Here is a 25,269-nt window from a genome sequence, read left to right as displayed (position 1 = left end):
AGAACTATACTTCCTTATACAGCTCAGTCGTTGGTGTTTTCAGATGATGCATGTCATACATTCTTTGTCATGTCAAAACAAAAAAAAATTTCCTTCCAGTAGCACCTTAAAGACCAACTAAGTTAGTTCTTGGTGTGAGCTTTCGTGTGCATGCACACTTCTTCAGATACACTGAAACAGAAGTTGCCAGATCCTTCTATATAGTGAGAAGGTGGGGAGGGGTATTACTCAGAAGGGTGGTGGGAATGGGTGATTGGCAGATAGCTGTGATGAGCCTGTTGACGACTCTTAACGACTGCAATAGGTCTTACAGGAAAAAGCAAGGGGTGAGAAGGTGAAAAATGGCTTTGTCATGTATAATGAGATAAGAATCCAATGTCTTTGTTCAGACCAGGTCTCTCCATGGTTTTAAGTTTGGTAATGAGTTGCAATTCAGCAGCTTCTCTTTCCAGTCTATTTCTGAAATTCCTTTGTAGTAAAACAGCTACTTTGAGATCTTGTATAGAATGTCCTGGGAGATTGGAGTGTTCTCCTACTGGTTTCTCTGTCTTGTGATTCTGGATGTCCGATTTATGTCCGTTTATTCTTTGGCGTAAGGTTTGGCCTGTTTGTCCAATATAGAGAGCTGAAGGACACTGTTGGCATTTGATGGCATTTACAATGTTAGACGATGAGCAATTAAATAGTCCCGAGATGGTATGTGATGGTATGTGTGATGTTGTTGGGGCCAGTAATGGTGTTGTCCGGGTGTATGTGGCAGCAAAGTTGGCATCTGGGTTTATTGCAGGCTCTGGTGCCAGTGTCCGTGTTACGTCCGGTTGTAATATTATTGTGGGTTAGGAGTTGTTTAAGATTGGGTGGCTGTCTGTAGGCAATGAAAGGTCTTCCTCCCAGAGCTTGAGAAAGGTCTTCCTCCCAGAGCTTGAGAAAGAGAACTATCATTGTCCAGGAGAGGTTGTAGATCTCTGATGATGCGTTGTACTGTTTTAACTTGGGAGCTGTATGTGATGACTTGGGAGCTGTATGTGATGTGATGACTAGAGGTGTTCTCTCTATATAGAAGTGACTAGAGGTGTTCTCACTATATAGAAGGATCTGGCAACTTCTGTCTCAGTGTATCTGAAGAAGTGTGCATGCACACGAAAGCTCATACCAAGAACTAACTTAGTTGGTCTTTAAGGTGCTACTGGAAGGGGAAAAAATTTTTGTTTTGACTATGGCAGACCAACACGGCTACCTATCTGTAAATTTGTCATGTCTGTTAAGCAAAGAATTCTCTTAAGTCTGTATGTTGAACTGGTAGTTGATTAATCAGTGGGAGCAAATTTTAATCAGCAGGACAGAGATTGAATGGTACCCTTGTTTAAAACCATTTTGAACCAAGTAAGAAGAATGAAAATAATAATTTTTGCCTGCCCTAACAAGGAGTGGTGCTTTAATTTATTAAATCCTATTAAAATTTATTTAATAAATAAATTTATTAAATTTCACTCTGTTTTCAATATCTTTGAAAAGATCTCTGTAGAGTTTGCCTTTTTGTGAATATATTTAGTTATATAGTCCGTTTCAATACAGGTAGTTAATCAACTACAACTCTTTAATCTCTGGACACTCCTAGTTTATGCTACTAAAATGGTAGCCATGGTTCTGTGGACAATATCTCCAATGATTTACAATATTTATTGGTTTTATCCAACTGATACAATCCTAACCATGTCCACTCAAAAGTAAGTTCTGTTGAAATCAGCGGTGCTTACTCCCAGGTAAGTGGGGTTAGGATTGCAGTTTAACTCATACTTGGATTAGGCCCATTTAAATCCGTTCAATTTAAGTTAAACATGACTAATTTAAACCAATGATTTCAATAGGTATACATTGAGTATGACTTAGTTTGATACAACCCATTGTATATTTAGTGTCGCAGCCAAAAGTTTGTAAAGTCAGGGTGGTGTTTAATATTTAACATTGCTTTAATATTGATATTTTAACACAGCATATATCCTTTATTAATGTAATGCTATTTTTATATTATAGGTACAAGAATGGCTGTGCTTAAACTGCCAGACACAAAGAGCATTATCAGGACAGCTTGGGGATATGGATAAAATAACACCTCCTGTACTTTCAAAATCATCACCCAAGCCATCAACTGCTCCTCAAAGCCAGGCTAAACCTGTTGAGCAGAAGACTTCAGCTCAAATGCTGGAAAAGCCAAGAGGAGGAATGGGAATTCAGAAGGAAGATTCAAAACTTCAACAGGGCAAATTGGCAAAGGCAGTTTCATCTGATAAAATCCAGGAAGGTACACAAAGGGAAGATTCAAAAGTTCAACAAGAAAAATTGGCATCAACTGATAAAATTGTTCAAAGCACTTCAAAGGAAGATTCAAAAATTCAGAAGGAAAAATTGGCTGATCAAATTCCCAAAGAAGAGCCAAAACTAACCACAAAGCCATCTGCCGATAAGATCTCAGAAGACATTCAAAAGGAAGAGCCAAAGGAGCTGGGGAAAATATCTGATAAAATTCAGAAGGAAGACCCAGAGCTTCAGCAGGTAAAATTGGGCAAGACTGTATCAGCTGAGCAAATTCAGAAGGAAGACCCCAAGATCCAGCAAGCGAAATTGACAAAAACACCATCTGCTGATCAGATTCGGAAGGAGGACCCAAAGATCCAGCAAGTGAAATTGACAAAAACACCATCTGCTGATCAGATTCGGAAGGAGGACCCAAAGATCCAGCAGGTGAAATTGACAAAAACACCATCTGCTGATCAGATTCGGAAGGAGGATCCCAAGATCCAGCAAGTGAAGTTGGCAAAAACACCATCTGCTGATCAGATCCGGAAGGAGGATCCCAAGATCCAGCAAGTGAAGTTGGCAAAAACACCATCTGCTGATCAGATCCGGAAGGAGGATCCCAAGATTCAGCAAGCAAAGTTGGCAAAAACACCATCTGCTGATCAGATCCGGAAGGAAATCCAAAAGGAAGATGCAAAGCTTGAGCAAGAAAAGTTGACAAAAGTACCCTCAGATGAGACAATTAAAAGAGCTGATCCAAAATTCCAGCAAGCAAAACTGGCCAAAGTTCCATCCGCTGATCAAATTCAGCAGGAAAACTCAGCTTTATCTCAGGGGGAGATAGTGAAGACAGCCTCTGCTGAGCAGATTCAAAGGGATGGTGTGGAACTTCAGCAGAGAAAACTGATAGAAACACCTCAGAGGGATCCAGCTTCTTCCAAGTCAAGTAACGATCAAACACAATTGACAGAAACCCTGGAAGGTGACACCAGGTCTCTACCCTCACAAGAGACACCCCCTTTTCCTGAGCCCAAACATAAACCAGTCATGGCTGTGGTAGAAGAGCAGTTTTCTGAAGCAAAACTAGAAGCCAAGGTACAAAAAGAAACAGTGAAACAGGAGGAGGTAAAAAAAGAGGATTCAGTGATGACTCTTCCAGAAACCATATCTAAAGCTCAGAAATCTCAAAAAGAAGAAATCTCTGCTCAGCCAGTACCTTTGCCAAAGCCTGATCATGTGGAAGCACTGAGGGAGAAAGCAGTGAGTGTTTAACTTTCCTTCCCAACTCTTCCTTCATTGAATGACGTGGGTCCAGATCCTAGAAACAGTGATCACAGCCTATGCAAGTTTCAGCATTTTAATTTCCATTTATCTCAGTGAGAGAAATGTCCAGCATTTATGCCTCACTCTCCAACTGAAATAAATAGAAATTTAAAGCGCTTTAACTTTTCCTGAAGTGCACCCAATTTGTTTTGAATGACTAACTTTAATTCACACCACGGTTTTTACTGACATAGAATGACTAAAGCAAGTCATAAATTGGTGGCAGGTCCATGCAGATTTGGTTTTGGTAGGTTTGTGTATACTGAAATGAACAAAACTTGCCCAATTTCATTAATAAGTTCATGCATTCATGCCTATACTTACTTTCAAAACTGTTGTTTCCTACAAATTATGAAATATTAAGAGAAGAGTCTCTGTGATGTTAATAACACTGTCAAGTGTGATAAAAGACTTCCTTTAAATTATCTGTAACTGGTCGTTGAGGTGCTGTAGATTCATTTGATATAGCACAGGAGAGCTTCATGGTATGCTAAAAGGTTTCAGGGTTTGGTGAACAGGGTTTTGGCTACATATCACAACCTATGAATAAGTTTGAGTTGGAATCCATACATTTCCAATCCATTTCCACAATGTTGTAAGAGGAGCTAAAAAACAAACAAACCCATCGCCCTCCCAAATGCTGAGAAATATCATTTTAATGCTCCAGGGGCAATGGATATCAGTTTCCTCCTGCAATCATGAGGGTCCAAATCCTAGCCTATCAAAAACAACAGCACAATAAGTAAAATAGGTTTTGGGGAAAAGATGCCTATAATCATAGCAAATCTTCCATATTTAATTTTCATTCTCCCACCAAGGTTGTCGAAAATAGATGATCTTTTCATGAATTTGTCCAACCCCCTTTTAAAACTATCCAAATTTGTGTTCATCACCAAATTTTCTTGATAATAATTTCCCCCCTATTTGCACTGCATAAAAGCTTGTCAGAATGAATTTCAGTTGAATTATTGAACGGAGCACAATTACATTTAATTGAAAAAGTCTTATTTCAAGTGGCATTTTTGTGATTAAAATTGTTGGATAAGAGAATTAGTATATTTCTCCACTTCTAGTTTAGCACTTTAACCTAACTGTTAAACTGTTTCTGTTAATTGACCATTTTTATCATGATCATAATAGATATTAACATTATTTTGGATGAGTGATGCTATTATTTAATTAGTTGGATCTGAATCTTAATATGTGTGTGCGCTCATATATTTCAGGAAAAAGAAGATGACAAATCAGACACATCAAGCTCACAGCAGCAAAAAAGTCCACAAGGTCTAAGTGACACTGGTTACTCATCTGATGGGATCTCAAGTTCACTTGGTGAAATTCCCAGTCTTATTCCAAGTGATGAAAAGGATGTTTTGAAAGAAACTTGTATAAAAGAAAGCCTTTCACATGAAAGCAGCCCAACCAGTCCCTCTGATCTTGCTAAGCTAGAAAGCACTGTGTTATCCATTTTGGAAGCTCAAGCAAGTTCCCTCATTGAAGAGAAGCCTGGAAAGACCAAAGACCTTTATGGTGTCTATAGTGAGCAGGCAAAAGAGCCACATAGAGCAAAGTCCACACCTAGCACACAGGAATCTTACAGTTCTGATGAGGATTTGGCAAAACCAAATATTCAAGAAAAAGATGGAAGAGATTCTGCAGAGGTAAGTAAGCAAGGTGTATCTTCTCGGAAAGGGTACAAGCAGAAGACAGAAGCGACAGAAGATACATCAACAAGAAGGCAGCGCTATGACTCTGTAGAAGATAGCAGCGAGAGTGAGAATTCCCCTGTCCCACGGAGAAAAAGACGGACCAGCGTTGGGTCTTCCAGCAGTGATGAATACAAACCAGAAGACAGCCCAGGGTCAGGTGACGATGAAGACTTCATTCGAAAACAGATCATGGAGATGAGTGCTGATGAAGATGCATCAGGTTCTGAAGATGATGAATTCATAAGAAACCAGCTGAAAGAAATCTGTACAAGTGAGAGTCAAAAGAAGGAAGAAGTGAAAAGCAAAAAAGCAATCGCTGGAAAACATAAGAGGATGACGCGCAAAAGTAGCACAGGCTATGAAGAGGATGCCAGCAGACGCCATTCCTGGCATGATGATGATGATGAGACCTTTGATGAAAGTCCAGAACCAAAATACAGGGAAACAAAAAGTCAAGAAAGTGAAGAAATCACTGTAACGGGAGGAGGTCTTCGGCGTTTCAAAACAATAGAACTTAATAGCACAATAGCAAATAAATATTCTGAGGAATCTGAACAACCAAAGAGAAGTCTGTATTTTGATGAAGAACCAGAGTTAGAGATGGAGAGTCTTACAGATTCACCAGAGGATAGGTCAAGGGGAGAAGGATCTTCAAGCCTGCATGCCTCCAGCTTCACTCCAGGTACATCTCCTACATCTGTGTCATCCCTTGATGAAGACAGTGACAGCAGTCCCAGCCACAAAAAAATGGGTGGAGAAAGTAAGCAGCATCGTAAAGCCAGGCATCGTACGCATGGTCCTCTTCTTCCAACCATTGAAGATTCTTCCGAAGAAGAGGAGCTTCGGGAGGAGGAAGAGTTGCTAAAAGAGCAGGAGAAGCAACGTGAATTAGAGCAGCAGCAGCAGCAACAGCAACAGCAGCAAAGGAAGAGCTCTAGCAAAAAATCTAAGAAAGACAAGGATGAGCTCAGAGCCCAGAGAAGAAGAGAACGGCCAAAGACACCACCAAGTAACCTATCTCCGATTGAGGATGCTTCTCCGACAGAAGAATTGCGTCAGGCAGCAGAAATGGAGGAACTACATCGGTCTTCCTGTTCTGAATATTCCCCAAGTATTGAGTCAGATCCTGAAGCTTTTGAAATCAGCCCAGAAAAAATAATAGAAGTGCAGAAGGTTTACAAATTACCTACAGCTGTCTCTTTATATTCTCCAACGGAAGAGCAGCCTGTTGGGTTTGTCAAAGAAGAGAGCGGTCAAAAGCCTTTAAGAAGTGCTGAAGAGGTATATGAAGAAATCCTGCATACATCCCACAAAGCCAAGCCACTTCCAGATGTAAATGAAAAAGACGAAGTGTTTGAGAAAGAGCCTTTATATGGTGGCATGCTAATAGAGGACTATATATATGAATCTTTAGTAGAAGATGTCTATAGTGGGGCTATGGAGGCTAGCCTCATGACAAGGCAAGAAGAGGTTGATGAATTTAGCCAACTGAAAGAAAAAACTTCAACTCCCCCAGATCAGATATATGGAGAACCTATGCAAAAGCCTACCAGCTTACAAAAGGACTATTATAGGATAGAGTCTTTGCATTCAGGTATGCCTCAAGAAGACATTGTGTCTAGCTCTTACATCATGCCAGAAAGTCATGAGATAATCGTACTGGACAGTGTGGCACCATCTTCAAGTGACGAAAAACAGCTCTTGGATGCAGATGCTGCTTATGAGGAACTTATCAGGCGACAACAAATGCAGTTGACTCCAGGCTCCAGTCCTACCCAGCCATCTCCTGAATTAATTACAGTTTCAGATACAAAAACGAGCGTATCCGGAGAGGTAACAGAAAGCACCTCCCTGACGTCAAGCACTATTTCATCCAGTTCAGACATAGTTTCAGTAAGCTCTTCGGTGCTTCCTATTCCGGATGTCAAAATTACTCAGCACTTTACAACTGAAGAAATAGAGGATGAATATCTCACAGATTACGCCCGAGAAATTGAAGAAATAATTTCCCACGAAACATCCATATTAATGTACTCAGAGGCCTCAGAAAGTGCCACGTCCATTATACCATCAGATACGTCTTCCCTAACGTCATCCACATCTTCAGTTTACACCACTGGTAGTTCTTCACCAGATGGCGTGATTTCAGGTTACATAGAAACAGTGGATGCTATTAGCAAGTTTCCAGATTCCGAAGGGACCAGCTCAGTGACCCAAGTTCCTATAAGTTCCACAAAAGAGTACTCTGAAGCTGCTAAGGAGACCCTTGCAGATCAGGTTATGGTTTCCCTTTCTGAAACTGACTCCTTTGTATCAGCCTCTGTAGAAACAAAGCCCAAGCCCTTAGTTTCTGTCTCTGATGCCATAGAAACGTTCCCACCACAAGATGAGAAAGCTATAAAAGATGCAGCCAAGTTTGATGTTATGAAGGGACTTTATGAAGACAAACAGGCAAGACCTCCTGTGACCATAACAGGAAAAGCTTTAACAGATGCTACATCTGACCAGAAATTTACATGTACAGCTCCAGTATCCTCCTCTGTCATGCCTACTGTACCTGTGTTGCCATCTGCCATTTCTTCAGTTCCCCCTGTTACACCCCAAACATTTTCATTTTACAAAAGCTCTTCTTTTGAGTCTCCAGCTCAGCCACCCCCACGACCTCCGCCCCCACCTCCTCCACCTCCACCCCCACCTCCTCCACCTATTCTGCCCAAACCAGCTATTTATCCTAAAAAGAAACCCCTGGCTAAGGCTCCAGTGACCACAACTCCCATCCTAGTACCATCTGCCAGTGACGTCAAAACAGCGGAAACAACATCTGCTATAAACATGACTGGACCATCCATCACAAAAATGTACACATCGACACCCCCTCCTGTTCCTCCCAAGCCAGCTTCAATTCCAGCAGGACTTGTGTTCACTCACAGACCTGCCGAAATAATAAAACCCCCTATTGCTCCCAAACCAACAGTTCCTCAGCTACCGACCACTGTTCACAAACCAGCAGAAACACAGCCAAAACCAGTGGGTTTGTCTTTCACCAGCAGTATGACTTTGAACTTGGTTTCCCCTGCAGATTATAAGTTGCCATCCCCTACTTCCCCGCTGTCTCCACATTCTAATAAATCTTCCCCAAGATTGTCCAAATCCTCAGGGGAAACCTATGTTGTTATCACGTTGCCCTCTGAGCCTGGCACTCCCACAGAGTCTATTACCAGTCAGGCAATTACCAGTTGGCCTTCAGGATCTCCCCCTAAAGAACAGGGTCCACAGATTGCACAATCATTATTCACTCCAACTATGACTGCTCTGCAAATGCAAAGCATAAGTGATCGAAGCAAATATGGTCCAGGAGCTTTGCAATCTGTTTCTCCTGTTCCTGTCAGTGCACGGTCAGTTTTTGAGATAGCTCCTAGTTCAGCAACAGACTTAATATCAACAGAGGTTGCCAGGACTACAGTGTCTTTGCTCAAAAATGCTGGATTAGATAGTGTTTCCATAACCATACCCCCAGAGCCGGCACATATCATTGAACCACCCAGATATAGAGAGAACGGGAGATTCCATGTCTTTGGTGATGTCATTGATCTTCGCACCTTGACTAAAATGGATGTGGAAAGGGCAGGTAGCTGCATGGACCTATCTTCTGCTCCCACGGATGTGAGAAGGCAAATTATGGCAAGTGACACTTTGGGTCGGCCAGTAAGCACTGTTCAGCCAGCTATCATAAATCTCAGCGCTGCATCGACAGCTGGTATCTCTTTAGCACCAGTCACTGAAACATTTACAATAGTGACCTGCACAGCTACTGTAAGCTATAGTACAAGTACAGAAAGTCTTGTGGATCTGGGACATGCAATGACAACTCCACTGCAGCTAACAACAGCAAAACATTTTGAGCCTGGACCTAGAGTGACAGGCGTCCAGGGACTCTCTGCAGACAGAGATGAGGTGCCAATAAATTTGTCCCTAGGTACTCCAGCCACATGGGGCACTACAAAGCCTGCTATGGTACCTCTTGTGGGTGTAACCAATGGTTGGACGGATGTTTCCACTACTCATGAACCAGTCGAGAGTGAAGTAGTTGATCTCAGCACCACAAAATCCCACAGAACCATGGTGACAGTGGATGAAACAACTTCAGGAATTGTTACCACTGTAATAGAAGATGATGAAAAACCTGTGGACTTGACTGCAGGGAGAAGGGCTGTTTGTTGTGATGTTATTTACAAGCTACCATTTGGCAGGAGCTGTACAGCTCAAGCACCCGCCACAACACTACCTGAAGATCGTTTTGGTTATAGAGATGATCACTATCAGTATGACCGCTCAGGGCCCTATGGTTATAAAGGAATAGGGGGTATGAAACCTTCTATGTCAGATACCAATTTATCAGAGGCTGGACTTTTTATGTACAAAAGCAAGAATACCTTTGATTACCAAGTTGGGGCAACAGATGTAGCAGTAGACTTAACTTCTGGCAGAGTAACAACAGGTCAGTATGACAAGGCCTCAGATCTTACTTTGAAATATGGTAATGGTGTTGCTCATCTCATTTCAGGATGAATTGTTTTTATTTTTTATTTTTTCTTCCCCTTTTTATTAAAATTTATGTTGGACATTGTGGCAAACTGCTGGGATTTATACATGCATTTTTATTTTTGTTTTTTGTTTCTTCGTTATATAAATCGTTTTGCACAAAGAGGTACCTGCATGTGCCTGCATGTTCAGGAAATGCTTCCCCCCCTTCCCTCCCGCAAAGCTAATGTAGAGCATTAAAGTGAAGATTTGCATGCAGCTGCCCCCTGCTCTTCCGCTCATTTAACTCATCTTGATGGGATGGCTTGCAGAACTCGCAAAAAAGGGCTTTGTTTTGAAAGACTGGACTATAACTCTGCCCTGTAATTTCAGGTGAAGTTATGGATTACTCAAGCAAGATTACGGGTCCTTACCCAGAGACTCGGCAAGTAATTTCTGGCATTGGGATCAGTGCACCTCAGTATTCTCAAGCACGAATAGTACCATCCATAGGATCCCCTTATGGCATTGGAAGTGTTTTGAGATCTTCTAATGGAGTTGTTTATTCATCCGTTGCGACTCCAGTGCCATCCACATTTGCTATCACCACACAACCTGGTTCTATTTTCAGTACTTCCGTTAGAGACCTATCTGCTCTTCAGACAGTTGACACAATGCCCTCATTATCAAACTTACAACATAGCCAGGCACTTCCAAGATCATATGATTTCTTGACAACTGTAGCCTCTGAGAAAGAGGGTGCAATTACTGACATCGACATTGACCCAGGGTTGCAACCTCTTCCCATGGAAGCCATTACTAGTGAGCCAACCAACTTGATGCCTGTTTTCACTACAGCTTCAGAAGCTTTTGTAGATATAATTGAGGATGAAGCTACACACCTCATTGCCCCCGAAGAAGGCAAACAGCAGCACCTTGACTTGGAGCGCGAGCTTCTAGAGCTCGAAAAACTACAGCAGCAACGTTTTGCAGAGGAGCTTGAGTGGGAGCGTCAAGAAATTCAGCGGTTCAGAGAACAAGAGCAATTCATGGTTCAGAAGAAGCTTGAGGAGTTGCATTCTATGAAGCACCACCTCTTATATCAGCAAGAAGAAGAGAGGCAGGCACAGTTCATGATGAGGCAGGAAACGTTAGCGCAGCAGCAACTGCACATTGAACAAATCCAGCACCTGCAGCAGCAGCTCCACCAGCACTTGGAAGAGCAGAAGATCCACCAGATCTATCAGTACAATTACGAACCTTCTGGAACTGTGTCTCCACAGACGACCACAGACCAAGTCATCCTTGAAGGCCAGTACGCTGCTGCCCCCAACGGGCAGTTTTGGGCTGGTGATGAAGCCACTACCACTGCTTCCGCTGTGCTGGGAATTGAAATTCCACAAAGCCAAGCCTGGTACACAGTTCAGTCAGATGGTGTAACTCAGTACATTCCCAGGCCTGGCCTGCTAAGCTCTGTCTCAGAGATGTCTCTTAAAGACGTGGATGTGAGAGAGGAAAAGCAGTTGAAAAAGAGGAGCTCCATGCCAAAGCTGCGTGGCCCATACGAGGAACTTGACGGAGCTCTGGAAGAAGAGCCTAGGTGTCTTAAAAAGATAGTGGAGAGCGGAGTTCAAACCGACGATGAGGATGGTGCGGACATGGGCTATGCAGACAGAAGGAGGAGAACAAAAAAGAGTGTGGATACAAGTGTTCAGACAGATGATGAGGACCAAGATGAATGGGATCCGACCAACAGGTCAAGGAGGAAAGCCCGTGTGGGGAAATACGAAGGTACCACTGAGGCAGACAAGCCTAAGCCGTTTCCCCAAGTCGCCAGTATTGCAGTGCAAACGGTGGCGGAGATATCCGTACAAACAGAGCCAGTAGGGACAATACGGACCCCTTCAGCAAGGGCCCAGCTAGATGCAAAGGTAGAAATAATAAAACACATTTCAGCTCCAGAAAAGACATACAAAGGAGGAAGTTTGGGGTGTCAGACAGAAACGGATTCAGACACCCAAAGCCCCCAATACCTCACAGCTACCTCCCCTCAGAAAGATAAAAAGCGCCCAACACCATTAGAAATAGGTTACTCTTCGCACCTCCGGCCAGAACCCACACTTCAGGTAGCCCCCTCCCCTCCCAAATCTCCCAAAGTACTTTATTCTCCCATTTCGCCTGTATCACCGGCTGCAGTTATAGAGTCGGCCTTTGTACCCTATGAGAAGCCTGTCCCTGAAGACCTTAGTCTTCAGAAGATTCTGCATTCCGAGGTCCCCAAGATTCCGCAGCTGAGCCCCAAGTCCGCCAAGGTGATGCAGCGCTCTTTGTCTGACCCCAAACCGCTGAGCCCAACAGCCGAAGACCCTTCCAGAGCACATTTCCCGTACACGGATGGTTTCTTGGTAAGACCCCTTCTTTCTTCAAAGTACAAGTTCATTTTGAGTGACATCCTATGTATTATAATAAGCACTGCTTCATTAACTTGATCTATGTATGTGAATGGTAATTGGGCAATACTGGCAATGGAGCTCTGGTACGTTTGAAACCTGATAGGAGGTGTTTATTTTATTTTTAATTAGACATGGAACGGCAAGGAAGGTGGAACATGGTGCTGCTTCAAAATAAAATGGGAAATACTTAAATGAGAGTTAATCCCAATGTTTATAGGAATCAATGTTGAAAGGGAATTTACTAGTTTCTTCCATACTTAAATTGATTTCATATATTTCCTTTCAGAAATCTGAAAGTAGCTTGGAATGCACATACATCCATGACTTCCATCAAAGAAGTGTGGTTATTTGCTTAGAAATTGGAATCATAGAATTGTAGTTGAAAGGGACCCCAAGGGTCATCTAGTCCAGCCCGCTGCAATGCAGGAATCTCAGCTAAAGCATCCATGGCAGATGGCCATCCAACCTCTGATTAAAAACCTCCAAGAAAGGAGAGTCCACCGCTGACCAAGGGAGTCCATTTCACTGTAGAATAGTTCTTACTGTCAGAAAGTTCTTCCTGGTGTTGAGTCGGAATCTCCTTTCTTGAAATTTTAAGTCATTAGTTCAGGTCCTAGCCTCTGGAGCAGCAGAAAACAAGCTTGCTCCATCTTCCATGTGACAGCCCTTGAGATATGAAGATGGCTATCGTATCTCATACCCAGCTCCTTCAACTGTTCCTCATAAGGCTTTCCAGACCCTTGATCATCTTGGTTGCCCTCCTCTGCACACGTTCCAGCTTATCAACATCCTTCTTAAATTGTGGTGCCCAGAATTGAACACAGTATTCCAAGTGTGGGTTAAACCACAGAGCCTAGGACTTGCCAATCAGAAGGTCAGCGGTTTGAATCCCCGTGACGGGGTGAGCTCCCGTTGCTCGGTCCCTGCTCCTGCCAACCTAGCAGTTCGAAAGCACATCAAAGTGCAAGTAGTTAAATAGGTACCACTCCGGCAGGAAGGTAAACAGCGTTTCCATGCACTGCTCTGGTTTGCCAGAATGCTGGCCACATGACCCGGAAGCTGTACGCCGGCTCGCTCGGCCAATAAAGCGAGATGAGCGCTGCAACCCCAGAGTCGGCCACGACTGGACCTAATGGTCAGGGGTCCCTTTACCTTTATTATTTCCCTTGATCTGGACACCATACTTCTGTTGATGCAGCATGGAATAGCATAACAATAATAGTGAGTTTTCACAAGTGCCAAAATGATGTTACTGTTGCCCAGTAGCAGCTGGTGTGGCAAGAAACCCACAAGTCCACCTTCCCAACATAGGCACCGCCACAACTTATCTGAACCGCACTGGAGCAGGCCAGAGCAGGGTAGCAGTAAGCTTGGGATTGCATGGACATACTGGTAGAAACAGTCTGACTCTTCCCAGCTGTGCATAGACCCAGCCTCACTGCTGCCCCGCCCTAGTACCCTCCAGGTAAACTGTGCGGACACACCAACAGGAGAGCTGGATTAGCGCCGCTGGTTCATCTGCACTGCCCCAACCTCATTGCCACCCTGCTCTGCCTCAGCCCAGTTCAGGTAAGCTGTAGCAGACGGGTTCCACAGCACTGCCCAGTGACAGCAGCTGCTATTGCCGTTGTCCCTTACCTTATTTCAAAGGGGACCTAATTCCCTAGCATGGCCGCCATGTGTTGTCTGAACATTGTAGGATCCCACAAAATGCCTAATATTCTTCCTTCCATAATTGTATATTCCATAGTAAAACAAAACATTTTTCCTGATTTCAGGATCTGTCAGTTCAGCCAAGTAGTGTTCCTAAGTAAATTGTGTTTTAAATATTTTTTGTAAAGTAATTGTTCATAAGTCTCCTTGTCTTGCTATGTCTTCAGCTCTCAGAGAAAGAAGTACTTTAGAAACGTTTTTTTGCTGACAGTTTAAACTGAGATAAACGTTAATGTTGAGAAGTAACTTATAGATTTGCTTCCGCCACAGGATTTTAAACAATGAGACTATTTTTGAACTGGTTGCATCAAGCAAATCCTCCCAAGTTTATCAATTCCTTGCATAATTTTAATCCCAAAATACAAAAGCAGCTGTTTTAGTTTTCGGAACCCTGCTTTCTCTTCACACTAAAGAGCTTGGGATATTACTAGTGGAATGATTGTTCTTAGTTTAAATATTATTTCTACCATTAGTCAATAAAAACAATCACCCTTAGGTGAACAACTTAAAGATTTAAGCAAACATCCTAAGCCTACTTGTGAGTCAGAGAATAGATTCATATTGTCTAGATATTACATATATTACAGTTGTATAAGTAAAAGTATAAGTAAAATTGGTTTGCCCAAGCTTGCCCATCATGTAAGAACATGGGCTGATACTGGATTTGAACCATAGCTGTCAACTTTTCCCTTTTCTTGCGAGGAATCCTATTTGGAATAAGGGAATTTCCCTTTTAAAAAAGGGAAACGTTGACAGCTATGATGTTTTTGGCCTACAATTCCCATAATTCCTAGCTAGCAGGACCAGTGGTCAGGGATGATGGGAACTGTAGTCTCAAAACATCTGGAGGGCCGAGGTTGAGGAAGCCTGTTCTAAATCAAATAGGAGCAGGAATATTGGAAAAGGGAGGCTATATGAGGCTGTGGTCAACCTTTCCCTGATTTTACATGGTTTACATCTCTTGTTATGGCATAGGGGTGCCAGCTTGCCCTCAGGATTGTGGGTGCCCACCGCAATGTGGACGTCACATGCACTACATGCAGGCTACGTGTGACATCACATGTCTGCATTGCGACAGCGGCTCCTCTTCCTCCTTCTCTGTGGGGAGGGGCTTGGGCTCAGAAAGATTCTGCCTCCATGTCTGAGGCAACCCCCCGCGCTTGGAAAAGGGTGCCTCGCTCACTGGCTACGGAGGGCGGAGCTGAACTGCTTCTTTCTTGGAGACAGTGCTGCTGCCGCCTGCCGGCTTTCCTCATTCACTTTGTGGGTGCCTGGCTTCTAGAATTATATTATTGTGGGTGCCGAGGTACCCACGGCCCCTGGAGTTGGCTCCTATGTCAAGTCAAGCATTCATTTGTCACTTTGCATGCCTTTATATAACCTTCAAACATCAGTAAATGAGTGCAAATGTTTGGGGGTTGATTCACCCTTGCAGAGGTGTTAACTTTATTGAGCGATGACTAGAAATCAGCCAATTCAAGTTCCAATAATATAATAAAGATAGGAGTATATTGCTTCTTTGTAGTGTTTTCTGTATTGAGTGCTTTGTAGTGAATGTTAAAAGTGAAAATTCTTTCTAATTACAGCATTTTACTTAGAACAAGAAAATATGGGTATAGACTCCATTGTGCCTTGGATTAAGCTGCATATAATTAATAATCTTTATTCAGTTGGTAGCTGTGCAAATCCTCTTCTGGGGAACCCAAGTCTCAAGGGAAGGTCTCTAGGAAAAGTGCCAAAATCTGTTGGCACATCTGTTCCATTTGGAAACAGGGCAAACTTTTGCCCTTAACATCCTCTGAGGGAATAATTGTTTGGGAAACGTCCAGTTTGGAAGCATGGCAAACATTTTATCAGTTTGTCTCTGTTTAGATTCATGCCAAGTGTTCCTGCCCCACACAAACAGATGCACACATATACCCCAAAGGGAGTTTTTAACAGTCTTTGCATGAACAAGGAGTAGCAGACCAGAGGGCAGAAATCCTTATGCATCCCTTAGTTTTTAAAGGTTAGAAGCTCAATCCACACCAGAGTTAAGCATTTTTAGGACTCATCTACTTCCATGTAGAAGAGTTGAGCCTTTCCACTGAAATGAAGAAATAAACAGGAATTCGGTGCACTTCACTGTGGCTGGATATTGCCCTATTTAGATTTGTTTTCCTAACCTGAAAACTTTACACAGTGGCACTGTGGGTTAAACCACAGAGCCTAGGACTTGCCGATCGGAAGGTCAGCGGTTCGAATCCCCGTGACGGGGTGAGCTCCCGTTGCTCGGTCCCTGCTCCTGCCAACCTTGCAGTTTGAAAGCATGTCAAAGTGCAAGTAGATAAATAGGTACCGCTCCGGCGGGAAGGTAAACAGCATTTCCATGCGCTGCTCTGGTTCTCCAGAAGCGGCTTAGTCATGCTGGCAACATGAACTGGAAGCTGTACGGCGGCTCCCTTGGCCAATAAAGCGAGATGAGTGCCACAACCCCAGAGTAGGCCACAACTGGACCTAATGGTCAGGGGTCCCTTTACCTTTACCTTTAAAGCCAAAGCCATGAATACAAACTGAACAATATAACATAGGAGCCAACTCCTAGGGGCTGTCATGTCATCAATTATGTAGTGCAGGGTTTACTTGCCCTCCCCCAATATTTTATTCAACGTGACACCCATGCAATAAAACATTTAAATACATCCCTTCTTGACTAATCCAGAATAAGGACCAAACTAAAAGCAGTGGCTGCATATGCACCATACATTTAAAATATGATTCTCTCCCCCAAAAGAATCATGGGAACCTTAGTTTGTGAATTGTCGCTCTGCGGTGGACAGACTACAGATCCCAGGAGTCTGTGAGGGATGCTTTAAATGTAAGGTGTGCACACAACTTTGAAAGCAGTTAACATGTGCATGAAGAATCAGGACCTCAGCAGTTAGGGAGAGTTTTTCAATCCTCATTCTATGATCTCAATGAAATGCCCACTCTTTTCCTTTAGCTGCTACTAGTTCCAGGAGGCAAGCCTCCACTGATCCCAAAAGCAAATGAGGAGGGGGATTTTCACCCTGATCATAGCCAAGCAGGAACCTCTCCATTTGCTGTGATCTTGATCCTGCTGCACACCTCACCCTTTGCAATGACTGTTCACATTGGGGGGAAGGACATGTGTTCAATTTGTCCCTGTATTGAAACATTCAAGAGCCTTCACACATGTCTGTGCCTGCTCAGAATGCACGAGAAGTGAAATCACTTTTTTAATAATAATTGTAAAAATTACCTCCATCTCAAAATACCTTTGCATGCAGGCAGCTTTTCATAACAGGGAAGATGTTGCAAGTTAAGCATTCCAGATGGGGAGAGATGTTGACGCAGGATTGGATCCGGTCAAGTGAGCTTCCATGTGCAGCTATGATGTAGCAGCATCACCTTTTGGGGGTTTTAGTCTTGTTTTAAAGGTCTTCATTGTTTTTTGCATTTTTAACTGCTTGTAATTATTTTATGTGTAGATTGCCATCAGATGGTGGTTTAGAAAGTGGTTAATAGTAATAATAATGCATGCCATTAATTTCTAAACATTGCAACGTACCTTAGAACCTGTCCAGCACCAGTCAGGAACACTTTCACCTGGGGGCTCAGGAGTGGTTCTGCCTCTGCTTTAGAGACTGGGCTCCCTTTCTGTAGGGCAAGACACTTGTCAGCCTTCCCTGAGGGTCCCTGGTCTTCTGCAGCTGTTGTGCTGCACTTTTCCAGAGTTCCACCAGTATCTGGGGGCTCCAGATCATTGGAGGAGGAATCTAGCATGGGCAGGACATGAGGCAGAAGACCAAGATTGAAAGAAAGGCTCTCCTTTGCCTTCATAGTAAGATCAGGGCAGAGGTGAAATTGTATGCTTGTATGTGGCTGCCTGTGACCATGAAATTGCTCATATTTCCACAACCTTACAGGAGTGTAATAACACACAGTTTACTGAATGACCAGAAGATACTAATGGCCATGAGGTTTTTAAGTGTAGCCTGCAAATTTATTCGAATCTTCCCTTTATTCCTATTAATTTATTGCAGTATTCATAGCCTGAAATGAACAATAAATTGTGAGTCAGGGTGACACCAGAAGGGTCTGTTGTTCACGGTGCATAATATCATGAAATAAAACATTTTCTAGGATAAGTTGATAGACAGTTGGTAATTTGTGCTTGTACATGGGAAAAAAATCAAGAGCAAGTCTTGTGAAAATTCAGTCATCCCTTGGCAAGTTTCTACTGAAATGTACAATATCTACGGTGACACAAGATAGCTAAACAATGAAAAACTACTGAACAATATTTTGATAAACATGTAGTGGATCTAGTAAAAAGAAAATGAAAATGAAAAATGTTCAGGTGTAGATTTCCATCTGGGGAAAGGGGAGTGATGAAAGGGTTTCACATTCATAGGAATGCTTCAAATCAATATTTCTCCTAAATGGTGAACTTTTAAATCAGCAGTAACTAACCTGTGGCCCCCTAATTGCTGTAAAAACTGCCAGCTCCCACCAGCCCCCAGCCAACATGACCAGGGGTCAGGGGTTACGGGAATTGCAGTTCAGCAACATCTGGGAGGTCATAAGTTTTAAAAACCAAATGTTTGTGGCCTTCTATTGTAATATTGTATCACATTATTATTATTATTATTATTATTATTATTATTATTATTACTACTACTACTACTACTACTACTACTACTACTACTACTACTTGATCCAGCTTATATTGTCCATCTTCCTGTGGAACTGTAGTACATAGTGCTGCTGTTATATTCATGGGAGTTACAGAATGGCATTTTCCAGGAGGTTCCTGATCAAACTTAGGAGCATATATTTGCATATGTACATTACTTCATTTCTCATGATCCCTGGAAACTGAATAGGTGAACTGCCTCCACTGAAAAGGATTACACATGTGAACCAACCCTTAGTTTTCAAAAGAAGCCTGTGTTGTTATATAACTTGGGATGCCAGCTTTATAGGATACATGGATGGAATCCACATAGATGATACTGGATAAAATAGGGTGACCTCAATTGCTCACTTTGTGTAATCTGGCTAGGAAATACAAGACCCTGGTCATAGCTCCTGGGGTTTGAAAGTTTCCAACTATGGGAGGCGTTTCTTCACTAAGGTGACATAGTTATTTCTGGCACTGCTGAAAATTTTTCACTAAGCTCCCCATCTGTAGTCAGTTCCCTTTTTTATGACAGGAGTCCCTCTTTTATCTGCTTCTTTTATTACTATTTTGAAAAAAGGAAAGGTGTAGGAGTTAGTTAAAGGGGTCCCTTAACAGATTCAAATCTAGATCAACAGTAGAAGAGCAACAAATAGGAAGTCACTGGACAGGTGGCTAAAATCAAATCAGTAACTCAATTTGAAAGATCCCAAAATGCATTAGGAGTTATTCTGTGTTCCATATTAAAGCTTTGCTGTTACACAAAAAGAAGCAGTTGGACGTGTTAGCGTCTCCTATCAGATGGCTGGTTCCTCTAATTCGGTAGATGCCTGACCTCATCAACAGTTCTGTCAAACTGGAAAAGACAAAATAACCAACATTCTGGCTCTCTAGCAGGACTGCAAATAATATATGTTAAGGGGTCCTAAATGTATGTATTTCCATTAATAATACATGTTGATTTGGACTGGTGAAATCAAAGCAGTTCCAAAGGTTGGTTTTAAGTAGCACAAAATCACCCTCCAATTTCAGAAGATTGTTAAATCATTCTTGAATCATTAAGCAAGTATATTATCCATGCTGATGCCAAATAAGCATGGAATACCCAAAACAATACTTAATTGGACTAAATACACTGTTTAAAATATGCAAAGCCAGCTGAGTTAATTGGGTTAGAGTTTGGTTAACCCAGATAAGAGAGCTCATCACCATTTAAATAATGCTTCATTTGGGGTATTTAAACTGCTTCGCATACCTAGGAGGGAGGCTCAGGCTGTTGGGCACCTGCCAGGAGGTTAGAGCTCCAATCACCTGGGACACACGGACGCAGACCTCTGCATATCCCTCCAGCCCAGAACCAGCTCTGAGCTATTTTATTTATTTTATTGCTTTATTTATTAGATTTATCAGTTGCTGTATCTTGCCCAGGGCAACCCAAAGCGACTTACAACCTAACAGATGGACAGTAAACCCCACATAGATACATTAAAGCCATGAGGAAAGAGAAATACATTAAAGATATCCCCACCCACTTCTAAAAGGCCAAAGACCTGGTTATAGAGGAAAGTTTTTGCCCTGTACCTAATGATGGCACCAGGTGAGCCTCCCTGAGGAGAGCATTCAAGCAGTGTTAGAAAGAAATATAAGCTAGGCGCCATAGAATCATAGAATCGTAGAATCATAGAGTTGGAAGAGACCACAAGGGCCATCGAGTCCAACCCCCTGCCAAGCAGGAAACACCATCAGAGCACTCCTGACATATGGTTGTCAAGCCTCTGCTTAAAGACCTCCAAAGAAGGAGACTCCACCACACTCCTTGGCAGCAAATTCCACGGTCGAACAGCTCTTACTGTCAGGAAGTTCCTCCTAATGTTTAGGTGGAATCTTCTTTCTTGTAGTTTGGATCCATTGCTCCGTGTCCACTTCTCTGGAGCAGCAGAAAACAACCTTTCTCCCTCCTCTATGTGACATCCTTTTATATATTTGAACATGGCTATCATATCACCCCTTAACCTCCTCTTCTCCAGGCTAAACATGCCCAGCTCCCTTAGCCGTTCCTCATAAGGCATCGTTTCCAGGCCTTTGACCATTTTGGTTGCCCTCCTCTGGACACGTTCCAGTTTGTCAGTGTCCTTCTTGAACTGTGGTGCCCAGAACTGGACACAGTACTCCAGGTGAGGTCTGACCAGAGCAGAATACAGTGGCACTATTACTTCCCTTGATCTAGATGCTATACTCCTATTGATGCAGCCCAGAATTGCATTGGCTTTTTTAGCTGCCGCGTCACACTGTTGGCTCATGTCAAGTTTGTGGTCAACCAAGACTCCTAGATCCTTTTCACATGTACTGCTCTCAAGCCAGGTGTCACCCATCTTGTATTTGTGCCTCTCATTTTTTTTTGCCCAAGTGCAATACTTTACATTTCTCCCTGTTAAAATTCATCTTGTTTGTTTTGGCCCAGTTCTCTGGCCATATGGTTCCATAAACCAGGGTTAGACTCGCCAAAACAGAATGACTAGTTACCATTGGGGGGCCATTTTTCACTACGACTTTTTGGTCCCTGGATTGTGCAGATAAAATAAAACTGATGGAATTCTACAGGATGTGGTATTAGTGTGTGTAAACAGTCAAGATCCAAGGATCCCCAGGCATGCACCTCCAGATGGTGGAAATGCCAGGTGTCATCCTGGAGCCTGGGCATCTTCACATGGTCATAAACTGGCTGTTACATAGGAGCAGTCCTGGCACAAGGTATATCTAGCCCAACAGTGTATTCCTAATTGTGGCAAGGCATATGCCTCCAGAAAGTTCCACAGACAGACATGAAGGCAATACCCCTCTGTCACTCAGCTACTGGTACTCAGCTGTATAGTTTCAATGGCTTATAACCATGGAATAATAATAATAATAATAATAATAATAATAATAATTTATTATTTCTACCCCGTGCATCTGGCTGAGTTTCCCCAGCCACTCTGGGCGGTTCCCAATCAAGTGTTAAAATCTATCTGCCATGGATTTGTTTTCTATTAAGACTGTGATGAACATCATATCCTGTGGCAGTGAGCTCCAGTTCCATACATGAATTTTGTGTTAGGTGAAGTACTTGGTTTTATCTGAATCTAATGGATGACCCTGATTTCTGTTGTTATGACAGTGAGAAAAAAATGTCTCCATTCGCTTTTTGCAAACGGCATCATTTAGTAAATTTGTGTTGTGTATCCTTTTAATCATATTTTCTAAACTAAGAAGCCCCAAGTGCTTTAGGCTTTCCTTGTAGGGAAGGTGCTCCCTCCAGGCTTTTGAACAGTTTCTTTGGACTTTTCTACACTTTGTCCAGCTCTGTGCTTTTCTTTTTGCGATGGGGTGGCTAGAACTGTACACAGCCCTGCTTTGCAGCCTCTTTGGGACCACAAAACATGAGGATAGTCAAGCATCTAACAGTACATTTGGGTGGGTTGTTTTTGGCTTGGGAGATCACAAGTTGTGCTGGCCCATATTTGTCCATTTATCTAAAATAATTATCCTGTGGTTTTTTCTTATGCCGCAGACGAAAGGATCTTCAAGTGTATCAGCATCAGGAATGCAAAAGAAGGTCAAGAGGACTCTACCCAACCCACCTCCAGAAGATGTTGCAGTAGGGACACAATCTGCCTTCACCACTGTGGGATCAGTTTCACGCCGAAGGATCTGTAGAAGCAATACCATGGCCAGAGCTAAAATCCTCCAGGATATAGATAGAGAACTGGATCTGGTCGAAAGAGAGTCAGCCAAGCTTCGGAAAAAGCAAGCGGAGTTAGATGAGGAAGAGAAAGAAATAGATGCAAAACTCCGGTATCTAGAGATGGGCATCAATCGGCGGAAAGAGGCATTGCTAAAAGAACGAGAAAAGAGGGAGCGTGCCTATCTTCAAGGTGTAGCAGAGGAACGTGACTATATGTCTGACAGTGAGGTTAGCAGCACCAGGCCCACGAGAATAGAATCTCAGCATGGCTTGGAAAGACCAAGGACTGCACCCCAGACAGAATTTGAGCAGTTTATCCCCCCACAAACCCAACCAGAAACGCAGTTTGCAACTCCTACGAGTCCTTATACTCAGTATCAATACTCTTCACCTGCCCTTCCCACTCAAGCACCAACTCAGTACTCCCAGCCGTCTCATTACCAGCAGCAGCAACCTTTATATCAACAGCAGGTTTCTCCTTACCAGACCCAGTCGGCATTCCAGACTGTGGCAACCATGTCTTTCACGCCACAGGCTCAACCTCCACCAACCCCACAGCCTTCCTACCTTTCGTCACAGCTAATGGTGATCCCACAGAAAACAAGGCAGGCTTCGTTATATCTGGAGCCTAAGATAACAACGAACTATGACGTGATTCGCAACCAGCCTCTCATGATAGCCCCTGCATCTTCTGACAACACATATGTCGTGTCCCATTTGGGTAGTAAATACAGTACCTTGGACTTAAGGATGGGGCTCGATGAGAGGAGCAGCATGGCCAGTAGTCCCATCTCGAGCATATCTGGTGACTCCTTCTATGCAGATATTGACCACCATGCGCCACGTAATTATGTGCTGATTGATGATATTGGAGACCTCACTAAAGGGACATCAGCTCTGAGCTCTGCTTATGGTCTACATGAGAAGGATCTGACCAAAACGGATCGGCTGCTTCGAACTACTGAGGCGCGAAGAGTGCAAGAAGTCTCAGATTTCCTCGCACCGCTGCAGACTTCTTCTCGGTTGCACAGCTACATGAAAACGGATGACGATCCCATGGAAGACCCTTATGAACTGAAGCTGCTGAAGCATCAGATCAAGCAGGAGTTCCGAAGGGGGGCTGAAAGCCTGGATCACCTGGCAGGCCTTTCACAGTATTACCATGCAGATACTAGCTACAGACATTTCCCCAAATCTGAGAAATATAGCATAAGCAGGCTTACCTTAGAGAAGCAAGCTGCCAAACAGCTTCCAGCCGCCCTTCTTTACCAGAAGCAGTCAAAGCATAAGAAGGCCTTGATTGATCCCAAATTATCTAAATTTTCACCCATTCAGGAAAGCAGGGACCTTGAGCTTGATTATTCAACCTACTTGACTTCAAGCACATCATCTCTTGGTGGCATTACTTCCAGAGCAAGGCTCCTCCAAGATGATATAACATTTGGCCTTCGAAAAAACATCACAGACCAGCAGAAGTATATGGGGCCAACTCTCTCACATTCTCTTGGCACAAGCCTTGGGGCTGCACTGAGTACAACAATGAGATCCACATTACATGATGATTCTGACAAATCTTACAGCAGTGGCAGTAGATCCAGACCTTCTTCCCGACCGTCATCCGTCTATGGGCTTGATTTATCGCTAAAAAGAGATTCTTCAAGCTCGTCTTTAAGACTGAAGGCCCAAGAGGCTGAACCACTAGATGTTTCCTTCAGTCACGCAGCCCCCTCTGGAAGAACTAAACCCACAAGTCTACCCATAAGTCAGAGCAGGGGCCGAATCCCAATAGTAGCGCAGAATTCAGAAGAAGAGAGTCCCTTAAGTCCTGTGGGTCAGCCAATGGGAATGGCAAGAGCAGCAGCCGGGCCATTGCCCCCTATATCCGCAGACACTAGGGACCAGTTTGGATCAAGCCATTCATTGCCCGAAGTCCAGCAGCATATGAGGGAAGAATCACGAGCTCGAGGCTACGACCGGGATATAGCCTTCATCATGGACGACTTCCAGCACGCCATGTCAGACAGTGAAGGTAAACTAGACTTCAGACTGCTTTATCGCGCCCACAACACAAATCCTCATTTCTATGCATGTGTCTGATTTCATAATCTTTCGGGGACTAATTCTTCTTCTTTTCTTTTTTTGCATTCTTTTTCTGTGTGTGTGTATATATATGTACGTATGTGTGTGTATATAGATAGATATTCTTTTCATTTGGTCGGCTGATTTAACTCTGTGCTCAGATTCTGGATGGGTACATAGACTTGCATGTTCCAGTTGTATTTATTTTTTCTTTTAGTTTGCGTGTGCACTTTTTTGCACTCCACTTTTGTTATATGTATTTTGGCTGGGATTTTCAGAAGCAATAATTCAGGATTGGTTTGTCTTCTTCCATTGTGTTTAGTGGAATAAGCCTCCACTAAAATCAAGAGAGGCTGAAAATACCACCTAAAATAAATATAGTCTTCATAAAACTGTGACCCATCCTTTTCTTAATGTGAAAAGATCTTCTGTGCAATAAGCTTGCTGCAAATCTTCAGCAATCCAAAATTTTCCAAGAGCCATAGAGCACAGTTTACAAACAAAATCCTTTATGAAAGTAATTCCCTTATATATTTCAAATCATTGTTTTAATCCCCGGTGGAATCATGGGTAGAAGCAATATTGTTATGATGGGGTATTGTATTTTTAGAGACTTCGTTACTGCGCCTTTATAATTGCATCTTCGTAAAGTGTATGCTGTTATGTATGGATTTTTGTAAATTAAAAGTATGATGATATGATATTGTTCAGACGTCAGGGTCAATTAGCTTCCCCAGTAAACTTTTCTCATTAAACTTTCACAGA

The 25,269-nt window shown here is 42.9% G+C and overlaps 1 protein-coding gene across 1 annotated transcript in view; it reads left to right on the top strand.

Moving 5' to 3' along the window:
* The window catches only part of PCLO (piccolo presynaptic cytomatrix protein), a 204,764-nt gene that overhangs the window by 82,763 nt on the left and 96,732 nt on the right, over positions 1-25,269 (top strand). The window contains exons 3-6 of the mRNA XM_053387679.1: positions 2,035-3,558; positions 4,848-9,828; positions 10,245-12,256; positions 22,252-24,454. Of these exons, the coding sequence (XP_053243654.1) occupies positions 2,035-3,558; positions 4,848-9,828; positions 10,245-12,256; positions 22,252-24,454 (10,720 nt within the window). The remainder of the gene's footprint in view (positions 1-2,034; positions 3,559-4,847; positions 9,829-10,244; positions 12,257-22,251; positions 24,455-25,269) is intronic.

Source organism: Podarcis raffonei, chromosome 5, assembly GCF_027172205.1.
Source record: "Podarcis raffonei isolate rPodRaf1 chromosome 5, rPodRaf1.pri, whole genome shotgun sequence".
Lineage (NCBI taxonomy): Eukaryota > Metazoa > Chordata > Lepidosauria > Squamata > Lacertidae > Podarcis > Podarcis raffonei.
Note: the sequence above shows the minus strand (reverse complement) of the source record. Positions and strands in the feature narration are given on the sequence as shown.